Source organism: Mauremys mutica, chromosome 5, assembly GCF_020497125.1.
Source record: "Mauremys mutica isolate MM-2020 ecotype Southern chromosome 5, ASM2049712v1, whole genome shotgun sequence".
NCBI classification, from domain to species: Eukaryota; Metazoa; Chordata; order Testudines; family Geoemydidae; genus Mauremys; species Mauremys mutica.
Window position 1 is genome coordinate 60,324,868 of NC_059076.1, and position 14,066 is coordinate 60,338,933.

Below are 14,066 nucleotides of genomic sequence, written 5' to 3' on the forward strand. Positions count from 1 at the left end.
AATGCCTTGTGTGCACACATTATATTTTATTATACTATGCATTGCATCATATTTTAAGAAATGGCTTTATAACTCTGAGCACAATTAGAGCTTTGTGAGTGGCCCACGAGTTATATTGCATCTACACAAGGAACGATCTATACAGGGAATACACGGATAGTTTTCTTTTCTACATGTAAATTATTTTGTGCATTTATAGAGCTGTAATTGCAATTGTACACAGTGTTTTTATTCTCTTAGACAGTATGTATAGGTATGTAAAAGAAGAAGACAGATTCTCTAAAGCTGGTATGGGGAGGTTTAAATTATGCCACGTTGCATTTCAGAGAAGTCAGACAGTGTTTCCAACATTGCTTTCCTTTGGATGCCCTGTGCTTCCTTCCAAGTCAGAAGGGTGGTTCTGACCATTATGCATCATTGCAGCCACCTCTCCTTGGAAGTAGATAAACCTAAATTGATGCCAGAGAGGTCAGTGTGAATGTGGGCTCTTGCCTTGAATATCTGTGCTGTACAATCTAATTCATATACATGCGATGCTCAGGATAACCAGGCCAGCAAAAGATTCCATGTAAGAGTTTCTTTTAATTCAGACAACATGGTGCTCTGAGTGGTTTATCTGAGTGACTACTGCACTTCTCATGTGTTTAGTCGCTTGGCTTTTAGCTTCGTGCCTTACACACACGTAAGGCATGTTGTAATTATCCTGAAATGTGCTACCTGGGAGTCTCTTTACTTACAACTTCTTAAATTTCTGCTTCATAAAAGGTTTTTTCTTTGAAGGCTTATTGCGAATTCCCTCTTTATAACCTCTTGCTGTGATATACAAAATGTTTGTCTCTGTATAACATAGAAACACCATACACTATTTAATTATGTTGTTTCTTGTTATACCATTATGCTATGCTGCTGTATGGTGTAAAGGAAACACAATACTTCATTTTTGTAAAGCTATGTGCATGTTTACTGTCTTGTGACTGTTGTCTTCAGAGAAATCTATAGTATGCTAACTTGCTCACATGAATTTGCCATGATCAAATGTAAAGGGCTGCTATTAAATGCTATATAGGCATATTGAGCAGCTTTTGTAAATAAATCAGCATCATAGACTAGTAAAAAATGCAGGAAACTTGAACATACGTGTATTGCTGCTTTACCCAGAGATAAATGACATGATGCTTTATGTTGGATTTTAATGTTCTGGAGGTCATGAATCAAAAGATAAAATGACTAAAGGAAATGTAATCTCTTGTGTGTTTCTTTGTGGGTATTATCATGGTTAGTAAAAGTGTGCGGACTCATTATTTAATGGCTAATTGAAAAAGTTCCAGTACAGTATGCTACTCCTGCCTCCCTCACAGCAACTTCGCCACACACACTCCCTCCAAGACCATGCTATTTTTTAGGGGTTAATATGATAGTATGACTTTGTCATAAATTTTGAAAATTAATATGGCTATTCTGGCAAAATTACAGGCCCTAAGTGAAATTTACTTTTCTGGATAGTGGTTCATAGAGTTAATTTATTGTTTTCCCCTAGCTGGCAAGCATGGCTGCACATATTTAGTCTTTGGATTAACTGATCTGCTGCCTGGTTAATGTGTAGACAGTGCTTTTGCTTATTTTTATTTTGTATGTATGTATTTATTTAAAAAGCACTCATTAAGGACCCACGACACACTCCCCAAACTTGAAGGAATGGATTTTTGGCTCTTGTCTGCTTTGAATGAAATCCAGAACAAATGTTGTTTGATAATGGTTTATAGTTGCATTGCACCAGTTGCCGTTCATGGTAAATAATTAATACCTCTTGTGTTCTTGATTGCAGATTTTCAAAACCCTGCCTGATTCCACTTTCCCTGAGCCAATCTCTATGTCAGTATCTCCTCCAAATGTCCCACCAAGGCAATCGAGAAGACAAGGGCAGCGTAGTAAGCGGCCTCTGGCGGTATATAATCTGTGTCTTGAGCTTGATGATGGTAAGATTTTAATTATATTGTCTATCTTGGCAGCAGAGGGTGTTTTTGTATATCTTGTGTGAGTCTACAGTAATTTTCCATTTCACATTTCTATTTTTTTCTTTTAGTCATTTGAGACATGGAAAGGAGTAGGGAGGCGAAGAGGGTATATTCTTGTACATATTTGAAACTGGGGAATAATTGCCTAAAGTCCCATTCCTGTCCCCCTCACCTCACCACCCCTTTAAAAAAAAGGCAGTTCCCATTTCTTTGAGGAAAACTGTATGACCTCTACTGAAGATTATGCAACCATAAGATAAATGGAGAGGGAACTAAAATTAAAGCAAATCTTTTATGAGAAGAGCTAATGCACTCTAATGTTAAATTCATCTGGATTAAAGGCTCAGGTCACTCAGTGAACTGAAGAATACTGCTACTGTACTTGAATCTTTAATACCTTGATGTTCAGTGGCAGTAAATACTTGCATACTGCTCTGTGCTGCTGAGAAGCAAGAAATCTTGCTGGATGTGAGGTATGCAGCAATATCATATAGTGCAATATGGAATATACGGTATCCTGCATGTCCTGACATTTAGCTCAAAACCTGGCCATTTTCTTGAAATCTTGTGGTTTGAAGGCATGTGCAGTTCTAAATAGGCAAGTCCGTGCTCAGTTTGTATTGCAGCCCTCTCCACTCTAGTCCCTTCCTCTCTCTCAATGTAGTTAGTTAATTATCCATCCACATGACGAAGCATGAGATCGAGACACAAAGCCCACTTAACATTAAAGTGAAGAAAATGAAGACTTGAATGTTATGTACTGGTCTGAGACTTCTTCGAGTGATTGCTCATGTGTATTCCACAATAGGTGTGCATGCTCACCACGTGCACCAGTGCCAGAAGTTTTTCCTCTAGCGGTACCCGTAGGGGAGCACCCATAGCAACCCCTGGAGTAGCGCCTTCATGACATGGTATAAGGGGCGCTGCGTGCTCCCCCCACCCTCAGTTCCTTCTTGCCGCCAGTGAAGGTGCTTCGGAACTGCCCTGCTCCAGCTTTGCTGGAGCTTGTCCATCAAACTGCTTGTTCGTTCAGTGTATGGTACCTGTAGTTAGTTAGTTAGTTGTTTAATTAGTGTAGTTTAGCTAGAATGCCCAAGCCGGGGCATGCCCTGGGTTTTAAGTCGTGCGACATTTGTAGGTGACCTATGCCAGTGAGTGATCCGCATGCAGACTGTTTATGCTGTTTGGGGAAAACCCATCTCAGAGATTGCTGCAAGATTTGCAAGTCATTTAAGCCTTGGACCAAGAGAGAAAGGGACATTAGGCTCCTGGCTATTCTGATGAAGTTGGCGCTGACCCCATCTTTGGAGCGCCGCTTCAAGTCAGCACCGGGCAGCGCGGTGTCGGTGCGTGGCGACCCTTCGTTGCCATCGACTAGTCGGCACCACTCCCCATCCACAGGGCATGCCAAGAAGACTAGGAAGAGGCTTTCTTAGCCGCAGCACTGAAGTAAATCCGGGACAGAGGCTAGACCCATGTTGGGCAGTCTTCGATTCCCACCAGCCTCTAGGCCGCCTCCGCTCAACTTGAGTCGTAGCCCAGCCCATTCGGAGCAGGCCTTCCTGGATGTCCAGATGCCCTCTACGCCGGAGGCCCTGCAGGTGGCCTGGGATGTTATGTCCATGCTGGTACAAGGAGCACTGCCAATGTTGGCCCCACGCTCCAGAGGCAAACCGCCACTGGGATCTCCGCAGTTGCCCCTAGTTTGGTACCGGTCTCGGTCGAGGGAACGTTCCTGACGCCGTTCACTGCCCAGCAACCATTCAGGGCAAAGTCCACGTGGATCACCCTGAATGCCCAGCCCTGAAGACTATCTGGTTGGGTTCCGTCTGACCGAGACTCTCGGCACTGTTCCGCCTCGAGGAGCAAACACCAATGGGACCGAGGCAGACGACGCCAAAGGTCCTTGTGTTGGAGGGGCTATCGCAGCCGGTCACGGCACGAATGTTGACGTCATTCCTGTTCGTCGTCCCGCTCCAGGACCCCGCCATGACACTGCCTACATAGCCCCAGGTGCCAATCGACGTCGTCTCGCCATTGCAGGTCCACCCTCTGGAGCCAATTGTGGAGCAGCTGTTACTGATGGTACTGGTCTTCCATGTCGGGATCGCGGTCCCGTGGTCAGCATCGCTCCTGGTGCCGCCGCTCCTTCCAGTCCAGGGACAGCAACAGGTCGTATGTCAGCCCGGCCTTCTTAGTCATCCATCAATGAGCCAGGCCGAACAGCCGGCTCCGCTGGTGCCACAGCAGGTGCAGTGGCACTGGGCCCCATGGCTGGCCCAATGGTACCAGTGGGCACCGTGTCCCCTGATGCAGCCCGCGGTGAGGGTTCGCTCTGTGGCCAGATCCTCAGAAGGACCATCGGCCTCCCTCTCCAGACATCTGAGGAAGGAGTCGGTGGGACATACATCCTCGGCACCGTGCCCGGAGACCGACCAGGTGGTAGACCCTCCGGTGCCAGTGGACACACAAAGTACCGCTCCAGCCTTCTCGCCCTCCCCGGATGAGGTGATTATGGCCGCTCCTCCCTTCATCCCGCAGGAGGACTTTGGGTGGCATCAAGCCTCCACCTCCAAGCAGAGGAGATGGAGGAGCCCTTGGACTCCCTGTTTAATGTACTGTCCTCCTTGGCACCGGGCAGGGTGGCCTTGCCTCTCCATGAAGGAGTGGCGAAAATTTCAAACCCCGGCCTCATTGGCCCCCATCTCTAAGAGAGCAGAACGCAAGTATTTTGTACTCGCCAATGGGCATGAATACTTATACACCCACCCTGCTCCTAACTCCCTGGTTGTCGAGTTGGTCAACCCAAAAAATAAAGATTCAAGGAGGCTGGACTCATTTGGAAGAAAAATGTATTCATCCTTGAGCTTCCAGTTACGGGTGGCGAACCACCAGGCTCTCCTGGGTCAGGATGAGTTCAGTCTGTGGGGCTCCCTGCCCAAGTTCAAGGATTCCCTCCAGGAGCACGACAGGAAGGAGTTCAAAGCGCTGGTGGAGGAGGGCACAGGGGCTGCCAGGGCAACCCTGCAGGCAGCTTCAGATGCAGTGGACACGGCTGCACGGTCCATGGCCTCCACAGTGTCCAAGAGCAGGGCGTCATGGCTCCTGCTCTCTGGGCTGTCCAGAAAGGCGCAGGCCTCCCTGTAGGACCTCCCATTTGATGGCAAAGCTCTGTTTGTGTAACAAATGGATACGAAGCTGCATGGCTGAAAGACTCCTGCAAGATGCTCCAGACTCTGGATCTCTGTATTCTGACTCTGGCTAAACCTAAGTTCAAGCCACAGCAGACTCCCACTCAGGCCACCCATTCAAAATACAAGACTGCTTATAAAAAGTTGTGGGACTTATAAGAGGCACCCACAGAGGCAGTCTCAGCCTGCCCCCCAGCCTGGGTCCTCCAAGGGCAAGTAGGCGGGGAAAAGGTGGTTTTGACGGGATGCCCAAGGTCGCCCTGCCAACTCTCATCAGGGATCCACCCTCAATAAAGCTTCCCTTCTCCAATCGGTTATGTGCTTTCCTCCCAAAGTAGACACGGCTGACCTCGGACCAATGGGTCCTCAACACCATCTTCCTGAGCTACACAAGGAATTGAGGGTGGGGGGAGCACGCAGCGCCCCTTATACTGTACCATGGAGGCGCCACTCCAGGGGTCGCTAGGGTGCTCCCCTACAGGTACTGCTAAGAGAAAAACTGGCACTGGTGCACATGGCGAGCATGCACACCTATTGTGGAATACACATGAGCAATGCAACTTGAAGAACACCAGTTACGGAAAAGGTAACTGTCTTTTATCAATACACTGTCATTACATGGCCTCCTGCCTTGGTGAATTTGGTAGTGAGGAAGCAGAGATGCTTACTATAGCTGTACATGCAAGTTTAATAAACAAACTCAGCACAACTGTATCAGACTCTGAGAAATGTCTGCAAGAGACTTGGCGTCTCTGCAGTACTTTTCAGCTTATTGGTGAGATGGGGAAACTCTGCTTCTTCTTTCTTTTTTTTAAAAGACACATGAAACTAGACGGATATACTAAAAAGGTTAACAAATTACTGGGTGTGTAGTCCTTGCTGACTGAAGAATATGCTGACAAACTAAAAGACACAAACAGTTTCTCCAATTATAAATTAATCTTCAATTTAAATATTTTTAAACAACTTGAATGGCTGCTGAGCATGTTTGAAGTTGCCACTGTCACCATTTTGAATACAAACTTTGTTTAGATCCATGAATTCCCACCACACAGTGGCAGCACCTCACATTAAGGATCTGATCCTGATCCTAGTGCAGTTGATGGGAGTTTTCTTGTTGACTTCATTGGGACCAGGATTAGGCCCTTAAAACAGTGGTATTGGTAACAAAATAATGATACTCTGATAGAGACAAGGTGGGTGAGGTGATATCCTTTATTGGACCATCTTCTGTTGGTGGAAGAGAGACGCTTCCGAGCTTCACAGAGCTCTTCCTCAGGCCTGGGAAAGATAACCAGAGTGTGAGCTAAATACAAGGTGGGGCAGATTGTCTAACCTTGCCATTTAGCCGAAGAAACAGCCCATATTCCCTCCTGATTTGGGTATTTTGAAATAAGAAAAAGGCTGAGATGTTAAAGCTTGAACGTTACTCTGTGAAACATGGTAATTCAGCGCTTGCTTTGAGGCCTGTGGGTTGTGTTGTGGTAATGATTTGATGCTGCATGATAACCTAGTAATATGCCATCACAGTGGATGGGGATGGGTTCTGTGTTGTCGTGAGTCAGATGTCACAATACTGTGATGTAGGGCTTTGTCAGATTATGCTAAAAGGTGTTTGGGGGACATTTTTTCAAAGCGTGAAAGGGTAATTAAGTAGCTAACTCCTACTTAGTTAGAGTTGCCATGCGTCTGGATTTTGACCGGAACACCCGGTCGAAAAGGAACCCTGGCAGCTCCAGTCAGCACCGCTGACCGGGCCATTAAAAGTTCAATCAGCGACGCAGCAGGGGCTAGAGCTAAGGCAGACTCCCTATCTGCACTAGCTCTGCGTGGCTCCCAGAAGTGGCCGCCAGGTCCTTGCGGCCCCTAAACACATGGGCGGCCAGGGAGGCTCCATGCACTGCCCTAGCGCCCACAGGTGCCGCTCCTGCAGCTCCCATTGGCTGGGAACTGTGAACAATGGGAGCTGCGAGGGCAGCGCCTGCAGTGGCAAGAGTAGCCGCCTCCCTGGCCGCCCATGCATCTAGGGGCTGCAGGGACCTGGCAGCCGCTACCTGCGGGCCAACGTAAGCACTGCTGTGAGCCCGCACCCCAGTCCCACCCCAGAGCCCTCACCCCCAGCCGGAGTTCTCACCCCCACCGCACCCCAACTCTGAGCCCTCTCCTGCACCCTGAATCCCTTATTTCTGGCCCTACCCGGAGCCCTCATCCCAACCCCCGGCCCCAGCCTGCTGAAAGTGAGTTATGGTTGGGGAGAGTGAGCGTCAGAGGGAGGGGGGATGGAGCGAGTAGGGGTAGGGCCTTGGAGAAGGGGTGAGGCTTCAGGGAAGGGGTGGGGCAGGGATGTTGAGTTTTGTGCCATTAGAAAGTTGGCAATCCTATATTTAGTGTCAGTAGGAGTGGGATGTCTAACTTCCTTTTGTGCCTTTGAAAAATTCCCCCCTTAGTATAATACATGCATGTTGAAATCAGTGACATTCACTCAGGACTCTCAGCATCTTGCTCTTAGGAACTGGCTGTTTGATAGGTGGCTTCTCTGTACTGCATTGCATATTAACGTTGACTTTTCTTTTAATTTGAATTTAGTTGTTCAGTTTTCTGAGGAACTTTTGTCAGTAGCCAGTATCCTAATTATTTGACATTGGGTACGATACATACAGTAACACAGAATGTTTAGCCCAATTATGTCATTACCTGAAGGATCATTTTGGTGGATGGGAAACATAATATGTATTACAGCCTCATTAATTATCAAGTCAGTGGTTAGACCTGAATAGCTCTAAATATGTTCTTACAAGCTTTTAGTTACTTCATTCAGTGGGGAAGGGAGAAAGAACAGAAGTTAGGTTGGGCTTTATTCCATATTTTCTTAGTTTCTTGGCTAACAAATACATGTTTTATAACTGCTCTTGGAAGATTTTATCCTGTGTATGTGTTGCAACAGGAAATTAAACATTAAACCACCCCCCCCCCTTTTTTAAAATTCACAATGGCATGAGTTAAGCACAGAGCATTGGCCAATATTTTGTATTTTCTGGATTTGATCAATTTGTCACAACCTTGTTGTTTAGAGAGTAGCTAGTTTTTAAATATTTATAGAAAAATGTATCTTAAAATTAGTGTGTGTGTGTATGTGTATATATATAGGTCTTATTAACAAAATAATGCTGAGCTCTCAGCAGTGTGTTTGAGACTAAGTAAAACTGTCTTTGTGTTTGAAAATTTCTTGAGGATGTTTCACTTAGAATTGTTATGCAAACAGAAAATCATTTGGAAAGAGGAAACAAGCCTTTAATTATCAGCTGCTCAGGGAGTCAAGGGCTGCAGAGTCCACTAGTTGGATTGAAAGCACAAGATCTAGGCCATTTTTTCTTTCTAAAAAGCACTCTCAAATCACAAGTATTCTTGAGTGCACTCAAAATGTTTGCAGCAACTACCCAGACATAGGACTGTAACTGAAATAAATATTGATAGTTGTAATAGGTTGAAAAACACACTGATTAATATCTTTATTTTGTTTTCAAGTAATTAGCTACAGTAGGGTCTGATAACACATAGATTTTCCTTACACATGGTAATTAGGTGATATTAAACCTATTTGCAAACAATTCAAGTATTATATTTTTACCAACTTGTCAGCAAGACAAACCAAGTCACAACAGATATTGTTTTTGTTGGTCTTTTTTTTAGTTTTTCCATGGTAAGGAAATTACAAAAGCTACATGCTGAAGTATTCCACCCTGTCAGTATTTCAAGTAGAACACCTCTTAATGGGGGACCTACAAGTACTTTGAGTATGGCCTGATCCCCCAGTTCTCACTGCAGAACATTTCTACCAGATTTGCCCCAAATGATATTGTGATCAGTTCAGAGTTTGACTGCCCTCTGAAACTAGAAATTAGATGTTTTTGGTTTTTTTTTTCAAAATAGCATCTTTCATATACTATCTCACAGAACATTATGGAGAGTTGTGTATTGGTTGTGCAGTGTCTCTTGAGATTTGTGTGTCATACTAGCCTTACAAACGCAGTAGATGGATAGCCTTGGAAATTAGAACCTGTTCTATTGAGGGAGATGCCCCTTCTTTTTTCCAAAAAATGCCATGGGATCCTCAGTTTTTAGATGGACAGTCAACAAAGATTCTCAGAAGAGAGCTCTGTTTATATTACATCCAAAAGACAATTAAAATGTTGTTCCTTCCTAAATTTATTTACTTTTGCATTTTACAGTCCACAGAAAAATGCTCTGAGAGGCAAAATGGGGAAAATCTATTGACCCAGTGCCTCCTCCAACAAATAAAAATAAAAGCCTCATCCAAAATTATTAAAAATGGAGGTAAGGAATCATCTGTAGCCTCAGAATTGTAATAATCATGGTGGCCTTTAGGATTGGAGAAACCAAAAGTTACAAGCATCGCCTCCATTTCTGGCTTTGCTGGTAGAAATGTTTGTGTAACTGTCAGGTGCTGGCTTTTCCCCACCCCATGAAGTATCCAATACCACATCCAGAGTCTCTTTCCAGGCACATTTTTATTTCCCAAATATAGGCAAAGTGCTCTCTCACTTTCAGTATGCAAAACGGAGCTTGTAAGAATATTCAAAAATAAAATTTTAGATACAATTAAAATGGGCACTGAAAGCATTGAAAAGAGGACATGACTGGAGTGAAAATAAAAAAAATGAGGGCAATAAGAGGACCAGTAAGCCTAGGATATAGGGTCAATCTTCCTGTAGAAGGAGCATCATTAAAAGTCAGATCTCCGGCAATATTCCTCTATCTCTGTAATGCTCCACCTTCTGCACACAGACATGCAAGGCACATAATACTGTAAGCAGGCCAATTTGGCGTACTAAAAGCCATTAATCCCAAGCATGGAAGCCACTGACATGTACCCTTGCTTCATGCCAGCTGTGCACTATCCAACCTCCATTCAAAAGATAATATTCCTTACTCAGGCATGCAAGGGTGCTTGCAGAATAAACAGCTGAAGCAATAGGCTCAAGTCCTATTAATGAGGAATAACACTGGAGTAAATGAGTGAGCATTTTGTTTATTGCGATGTTTTTGTCTCTGTTTTTGGTGGTGTTCAGTGTTGGTGAGATGAGTCTTGAGACTGGGGTTCTGGATATAAGGGGTTGATGGGAGAGTTAAGGGAACCTTCCCCTGTTTTGCTCCTGCTCCCCTTTACCCTTTCTCATTCAGTCATCCAAATTCTGTTCCTGTTTTCCCATTACTTTCTTCCCCTCCTTTTCCCCGTTAGATCCTGTCCTTCCCAGACAGCTCCTGGATTCTCTTTTAGGTTTTTCATTTCCCCCTGACAGTGGAAAGCTGAGACAGACAGACAGACTGCCTCCTTCCCTAATTCGAACTACAATTGCTCCTTTTTGGCTAGGAACCAACAGCGGGGTAGAATAACAGAGTGGGTGCCTGATCAGAAGGTGCTACGGTGGGGACCTGGGGATTAGGAATTGAAACTGTAGCCAGTACCCTGCTGCTGGAGCCCAGGAGAAAGAAGAGAATTCAGCTATCCTGTGAGATGGTGTGAGCAGCAACTTACAGGCAAGAATGTCATGTAAAATGTGTAACACTTGGGATACACCCTTAGGAAATGAGTGGTTGTCTTCTACAACATGTTCGGTTACTGAATAGATTTAATGTTTAGCCCCTTGAAAAGTCCATTACAATAGCCTAATCTTGAAGTGTCCAAGGCATGGATGATGGGTGGTCCTTGTGTGTAAGAGCAGAACATAAAGCTCCTGATCATATGGAGGTGGAAAAAGCTGTCTTAGTCATTGCTGCCTTATGTTATAAGCTGGAAACTAGCAAAACACCGAAATTGTGATCACACATGACAAACACGCACCTTCAGTCACAAGGGCCAATACAAACTTTGCCATATCCTATAGTTGCTTTCCTTAACCTAACAATGTTATCTCCATCTTCTGTGGATTGAGCCACAGCCCTGACCCTCTCATCCGTTCTCAGTGCGCTACTATTCATGGAGACAGACTCCTCTTTAGCTATTGCCATTCAAGAAACAGATCTTGGAGTCATTGTAGATAGTTCTCTGAAAACATCCGCTCAATATGCAGCTGAAGTCAAAAAGCTAACAGAATCTTTGGAATCAAAAAGCTAACAGAATCTTTGGAATTGTTAGAAAGGGATAGATAAGACAGAAAATATCATAATGCCACTATATAAACCTATTGCATTCCCACATGTTGAATACTGTGAGCATTTCTGGTCCCCCTAAAGAAAGATACACTAGAATTGGGGGAAAATTACAGAGAAGGGCAACAAAAATGATTAAGGGTCTGGAGCAGCTTCCATATGAGGAGAGATTAAAAATACTGGTACTGTTCAGCTAGAAAAGAGACAACTAAGGGGGGATATGATAGAGATCTATAAAAATTATAAATGGTGTGGAGAAACTGAATAAGGAAGTGTTGTTTAGCCCTTCATGTGACACAAGAACCAGGGGTCACCCAGTGAAATTAATAGATAGCAGGTTTAAAACAAATACAGGGAAGTACTTCTTCATGCAACGCACAGTCAGTCTGTGGAACTCATTGCGAAGGGATGTTGTGAAGGCCAAAAGTATAAGTGGGTTCAGTAAAAAATTAGATAAGTTCATGGGGGACAGGCCCATCAATGGCTTTCAGCTAAGATGGTCAGGGATGTGACCCCCTTGCTCTGGGTGTCCCTAAATCTCTGACTGCCAGGATGACAGGGGTTGGATAACTCAATGATTGGCTGTTCTGTTCATTCCTTCTGAAGCACCTGGCATTGGCCACTGTTGGAACACAAGATTCTGGGCTAGAGGGACCGTTGGTCGGACCCAGAATGGCCGTTCTGTTGGCCACACCCTCTAATTCAGACAAAATAGAAACAGAGCTGAGTGTCATTAGCATGTTGAAAACACTTCAGCATAGGCCTCTTCATTAACCTTTCCGACAGTCCACTATATAATGAACAGGAGGGGTGATAAGGACTTGTTAGGGATGGTGGGGCATGTTAGGGCTTGTCTTCACTACCAGGGTAAGTCGACCTAACTTATGCTACTCCAGCTACGTGAATAACATAGCTGGAGTCGACATAGCTTAAGTCGACTTACCCCGGTGTCTTCATTGCACTATAGCAATGTTAGCTTGTTCAATTACTGCTAATGCTAGCGCTTCCTTCTAAATGAAGGCAGGAAAGTATTTGTTTTTTTTATACTAAATAGCAAAAGAGAAGTGGATAACAAGGTGATATGGTCTCAGTTTGTCAGTTGGGGAACCTGTATTGAGTGCATGAACTCTTTCTGCGGTCCATGTCTACCTGGTGCAGGCAGATACAGGAGTTCCACAGCAGCCACCTGGCATGGCCCCACTAACTGACAGAATTGCCAAACCCAATACTGCAAAACTCGGACGGCAAGTCAAAATAAACCCATGATGATGATGACGTCGTCTGACAAGAAAGGCACCATAAACCCGTTGCCAGTGCACGTGCCTTTGTTTCACAGCCATGCAATATGGAACTGTGTCCTGAAAAGAACAGAAAACTTTTAACAAAATAGCCCTGGGTTTAAGGATATTTGATGCCATATGAGGAGCACTAATGCTTGCCTAGAGTGGAGATTTTTGTACAAGTGTAGTCATGGCACTGCCTTCTCATGAGCAACTATCCTTGCTTTCTCTTCTAGCTGTATCTTCCTCCCCTTTTGGTGACCTATGGCTCTTCTATAGGAGGTTCCCTAGGAGCTTCACCATAGTTTTTCATTCTGACTGATAGAGCCTCCTCTTGTCATTATAATCCACAAAGAGTAAAGAGAGGAATTCCACACTTTTGTATCTGATTTCTGTTCACACAGTTCCCCTTTGATCTGTCATATCTCAGAATTTAATTATGAGGTCTAAACTGATGCCCCAACTCTGGATCTGTGACTGTGCCTGGAACTGTTTGCCACAGCTTGATGAAGAGATGAGAATTCCTGAAGCATTTCATTTTAAGTTATCTCAGTGAAAGGTTCACCTACAACTCAGCACATCTGTGTGGTTTTTACTGAAGGTTTTTCTGACATTTTAAGGGGGAACCTGATGAGGAACAGATATAAATGAAGGTAATTCCATGATATTCCAGGCGGTAAAAGTGTGACTGGAAAACCCGTTTGTTGTTTGTTTGTTTTTTAAATCTATACAAACACTTTTTTAAAAAATTAAAAAGCTTTTGGGTGAGTGAGGAAGGAGAAGTGCCCTGAGCTTGTAATGTCTTGCAAATGGAAGACACATTTCCTTTCCCACACATTTTGGCTACAGACCTTAAGCTGCATGAACCAATCTTCAGACAGGTTCTGCCTCTTGATGCTGCTTTTCTAGCATTTCTGAATCATTATGGGGTTGGGGAAAATAATCTAATAAAAACCTCTTCATTGTGTATAACATATACATGCATTTTTACACACACACACTTTTTTAAACAAATCAAAGCTGGTCTTTCTTTAGGAAAAAAGTGAGGTCAGTCATTGAAGCCATATGTTAAAAATTGTGTTAGCATAAAGAAAAATTGGCCTACATAATGTTCTGCAACCTTGACTCTTACTGCACGTGTTTCGAAAAGAAGCATTATTCTGATGGATAAACAAGTCATCTACTGCCCACTATCTGACAGAAATCTGTATTGGTTGCAGTGTGCAACAGTCCTTTTTATATTTTAATTAATGGAAAACCTAATAACACATTTTATGTAGTCTAACTACATACTAAGATAGTAGTAAAGGTCTATGGGATTTGCTACACAATAACAAAGATCTTTCCCATGTAATGACATGCAGTAATAGAGCTGTCTTTCACACCATGTACAGGAACCTGATGTTCAG

General features: G+C 44.1%; 1 protein-coding gene across 1 annotated transcript in view; it reads left to right on the top strand.

Annotated features, from left to right (window-relative positions):
* The window catches only part of ARHGAP10 (Rho GTPase activating protein 10), a 225,150-nt gene that overhangs the window by 171,605 nt on the left and 39,479 nt on the right, over positions 1-14,066 (top strand). Inside the window, exon 19 of the mRNA XM_045019537.1 lies at positions 1,826-1,976. Within this exon, the coding sequence (XP_044875472.1) occupies positions 1,826-1,976 (151 nt within the window). The remainder of the gene's footprint in view (positions 1-1,825; positions 1,977-14,066) is intronic.